Source organism: Nannospalax galili, unplaced genomic scaffold (assembly GCF_000622305.1).
Source record: "Nannospalax galili isolate Female #2095 unplaced genomic scaffold, S.galili_v1.0 scaffold7555, whole genome shotgun sequence".
NCBI classification, from domain to species: Eukaryota; Metazoa; Chordata; class Mammalia; order Rodentia; family Spalacidae; genus Nannospalax; species Nannospalax galili.
In genome coordinates this window covers 18,095-22,163 of record NW_008335873.1, presented here as the reverse complement: position 1 = coordinate 22,163, position 4,069 = coordinate 18,095, and the positions used below count along the sequence as shown (strand labels likewise).

Sequence of the window (4,069 nt, the reverse complement as noted above, 5' to 3'; positions counted from 1 at the left end):
CCCGCTGAGAATTCCATCTGTGCCTCGGTGCCTTCCTCCATCCGCTCGCTCCTGCCCACTCTCTACCTATCAGGACCCCAAAGCAAGGAATGAGTAGAACCCATATATGAATAAGGCAAGATCAGAATGGGACTCCGGTATCCCACTATAAGCATGCCGCCTGGCGGTGACTCCTGGGTCTGAGTATGGGGCAGAAGGCATGGTGGTTGGTAGAAGTTGTCTTTATCAGCATTACCCAGGACACCTGGGGGTCCTCAGAGATCTCAGCCAAGGTGGCCTTGGAATTCAGCTGTGTTCCCATATGAGCCTTGGACTCAACAACTGCACTAAACCTATTATCCTATACCAGGGCCAATCTTGCTCTTCACAGGGATCCACACCTCCACACTCTCCAAGAAGCAGCTCCCAGGAAGGGATTTTCTGCATTTCAGGGGACCCCAGGATGGCTCTAGAAGAGCAGAGGGCTAGTGCCGTCCTGTAACATAAAAGTATTTTAAAAAGACACCTGTATCCTTTATTTTGGCTATCAGAGTATTGAAATAATGGGCCCCAAGAAACTGGAATTTCCCCCAGGAATCTCATCTTAGAAGAGAAAGCCTGACAGAGGAGAAGCAGAGATTTACCACTTGTTAGACTGCCTTACAGAACAATGATAGAGCCACAGGGGTGGGGGTGGGGGGTGTAGGACCACAACCTGACCAAGACTGCATAGCTATGCCCATCTCTGATTCTCTATTTAAACCTTAATCTTACTTCAGGACTCCAAATTGGACAGGGGAGGAGGAGGTATCACTGGATCTCTCTGTCCCTCTTCCCAATGTGTCCACATTAAATAAATCTCATTTTTCTGCTATTTATTATTTGGTATCTGAGCCTGGCTTCCTGAGGCATCAGACTGTGACCCTAAGTTTAACAATCCTACTTCCCAGTGGATAATGATAAGACGAGAAAATGACTGTCCACTTGGGAGTGGGCCTCCCAAGTCCTAAAGATGACAGCAACACCCAGCCCAGCACAAACTTGAGCTCCCAGCATTCACCTTGAGCTACTACTAGGTTTCCTCTTTTGCTCACCTACCATCTAGTCTAAGAAAAGGCGGCCATCAGTCCCTCCTTTGCATGCTAAATCCTCCCTTCTCTCACTCTGTTCCTGTCCAATTAGTATAGAGGTGACCTCCGCCAGATACCCAGGATCCCTATAGCCTGACCCACACCTCCCCTTGTCTTCATGGAGCACATGGCCTTGATCTTTATGTCTGCCCCACACAAAGACTATGCTCTTAGATGTCAGGGACTGTGCTGTGCTCTACTGTCTGTGCCTGATGTGGTGACTAGTGTGAGAGAAGGGAGTCATGTTGCTCATTCAGAACCTTCCTCTGTTCCCCCAGAGAACCCCAATCCCAAGCCACATGTCAAGAAACCCTGCCTATAAGGTGGGGGTTTGAAATAGGGACTGTGAAGAGTTCCTGAATTGATGTAAAATATAAACATCACTAGGCACCTAGTGAATATTCACTAGTATTACTGGGTGATCAATGAAGATGGTCAGCTAAGTACAAGACAACATATTTAGCATTGCAGTTACCTCAAATAATGAGATGTGTTATATGACAGCACCCCCAGAGGGAGCTGGGCTGTTCTTATGGAATAGAGTTCCATCAGCTGCCATAGTGGCAAGAAAAGCAGACCCTACCTCAAAGTGTCCTTTCTGATTCTAAGCATCCGGTGCCTGGAGACTTAAGGGGCGTGGCTTGACACTGCCCTACAATAGTAGTTTTCTCACACAGGTGGCTCTTCCAGGGTCATTACTCTTTGACTCCTCTCTCCCCATCACTCCAAACAGTAGAGTCAGATACCAGCCTTGGCATGAATAAACCAGGTGAGGTTGAGTTGCCCACCTGGGGCTCATTATTCCCCTTCAGCCACAGTCCTTGGGGACTGGTTTCATAAAGACTGTGGGAAGAAGAGCCTGCCAAAGTGTGGGGTGTGGCCTTCAACATATGGGCTCAAATCCCATCTCTTGCAGCTTTCTTTCTCTCAGTCTTTGACTTAATATGTTGTTCCTAATCTCTCCTTCTCTGAGCTGTGCAGGGTATACAGTAGAGCCACCTTAAATGCCGTTCGCAAATGGGGCCTGGGGGTGGGGGGCTGGAGGGGTGTTTGAGTACTTCTAGGTTTGGACCCAAGATGATGCAAGAGAGACTGGGTATATTCTGACCTTCCAGAAACCCAGAATGCTAATGCAGTCCTGAAACTGACCTTCCGGAGTTGGCCAGGGCAGTGCTAATTGGGGTCTTGGGGTCACCAGCTTCCCACCCTTAGGGAAGGAGGGACTGGGGCCTCCCCCATCGCCCTGCTCTGGCCCAGGGAATTGCTGGGCACTGGCCCACTGGTTAGGAACTGGGTGAGAGGTTGAAAGAAGCTGGGTGGTCCGTGCAAACCAGGGGAAGACCAAGGCCAAATCCCAGCTTTGCAGGGTGGTCGGGTCAGGGGAACTTCCAGAAGAATCCAGGAATCCAGCTCCCCCTCCTCTGCTGTGCTACTCTACTGGGCACATACTACTCCTGTTCTTTGAGACTACTTGCTCCTATCTCTCTCACAGACAGGGTGGGCCTCCGTGAGGTCACGTGTGTCTGAGCATCCACCTGCCTTACCACACTGGGGCCTTTACAACTGGACCATCCCGTTTGGCTCAGCCAGAGCTTGAAGAGTGGGTTCTGCCTACCCTGGGGCTGGGAGGGGAAATCCACAGTCCTTCCCAACACCTGGCCCTTGCTCCATTTGGATGACCTAGCCCAGTTCTAGGACAGACCACGGGGCAGGAGGCAGCAGGGCTTCCCAGGTCCTCACCATGCACTTGCGGTCATCGATACCGGTCAGATCCTCCTCAAACTCCTTCCCAATCTGAAAGTCCATGATGTAGTTTCTAAAAGTGCTCAGCGTGCGGATGATCATGTGGTCTCCCTCCTGCACGATCTCTTTGTCTGGCTTCAGCAAGTTGGCGATTTTGCGCAAGGCCACGTTGACATCTGCAAGGGGTATGGAGATAGGCCCGCAGAGAGTAGGTAGGAAAACTCAGAATGGTTCCATTGGCAGAGGGCCCCTGGGCGCTGTTCCACCGAACAGCAATGTTGGGATTCCCCACTCACGTTGCACTGACTGCACAGCCTGTCCCTTTTCTCCTACGTTTTTGTTCTTTTGAAAACAAAGTTTTTTGCCCTTTTTGCTAGCCCTTTAACAACAAAAACTAGCAACTCCAGCCAGATCTACTGATTAAATTTTCCACCTCCAGAGCTAGCTAGCCGACTCTTGCCACCCATTAACCCTGACAGATCCGGTGCTCCCGTTGGCAGCCTGTGGTCACATTCGGGGATTCTGCCGGGAGGGAGCACCCAGTGTTGAGCACCTCGGGCAGCGCTTACCGAGCGCGCGCAGGTACTCCTCGAAGTTCTCGTTGCTCAGCATCTTCCAGTACCCGGTGAAGTCCACGGGCATTTTGGGGAGTAACTCGGCCACGAACAGGGAGGTAGCGGCTCTGGGAAGTGCCGGGGCAAAGGCAGCCGCAGCGACCCGGGAGACCGACGGTCCGGAAATGAGCGCCTTTGGGGACCCGGGGCGGCGCGCGGCGACTGCAGGGTTCGGATGGAGCACAAAGCCGGGGGGAAGATCCGTCGGGGCCGTCGCTCCTCCCCGCTGGCGAGGGCGGGGCGGGGCGGGGCGGGGGTGAGGGAGGTCCTGGGCCAGGTGGAGGCCTGCGGGAGACCACCCCCAGTTCGGGCCTTCCATTTCTTCCTCTTGCTTCCGCAGCAAAGGAAGGGCAGAAGTGAGAGAAGCGGGCTTGCTCTGGGCGCCAAATTCCGTGCTCCCCAGCCAGCCTTCAGAAGCCTTGAACCTCTCACCCGCAGGCCCCTGGGGTGTTGGGAATTTGCCTCCTCTGGGACTACCAGCATGGTTAGAGGGGAGGCCATTTACAGGCCTTTGTTTAAGCGCCAGGGAAGCTGGTCTGTTCAACCCCCCTCCCCCCGGGGTGGGGGAGAAGAGCAGGCACTGCCCACAGCCCCCCCCAAATG

The 4,069-nt window shown here is 53.1% G+C and overlaps 1 protein-coding gene across 1 annotated transcript in view; it reads right to left on the bottom strand.

Annotated features, from left to right (window-relative positions):
* LOC103732144 (retinol-binding protein 1) overlaps positions 1-3,672 on the bottom strand; it is a 23,606-nt gene extending 19,934 nt beyond the window's left edge. Inside the window, exons 1-2 of the mRNA XM_008830667.3 lie at positions 3,422-3,672; positions 2,850-3,028 (exon numbers count right to left, since the gene is read on the bottom strand). Coding sequence (XP_008828889.2) covers positions 2,850-3,028; positions 3,422-3,494 — 252 coding nt within the window. The 5' untranslated portion in view covers positions 3,495-3,672. The remainder of the gene's footprint in view (positions 1-2,849; positions 3,029-3,421) is intronic.
* Between the last annotated feature and the right edge of the window lie 397 nt (positions 3,673-4,069).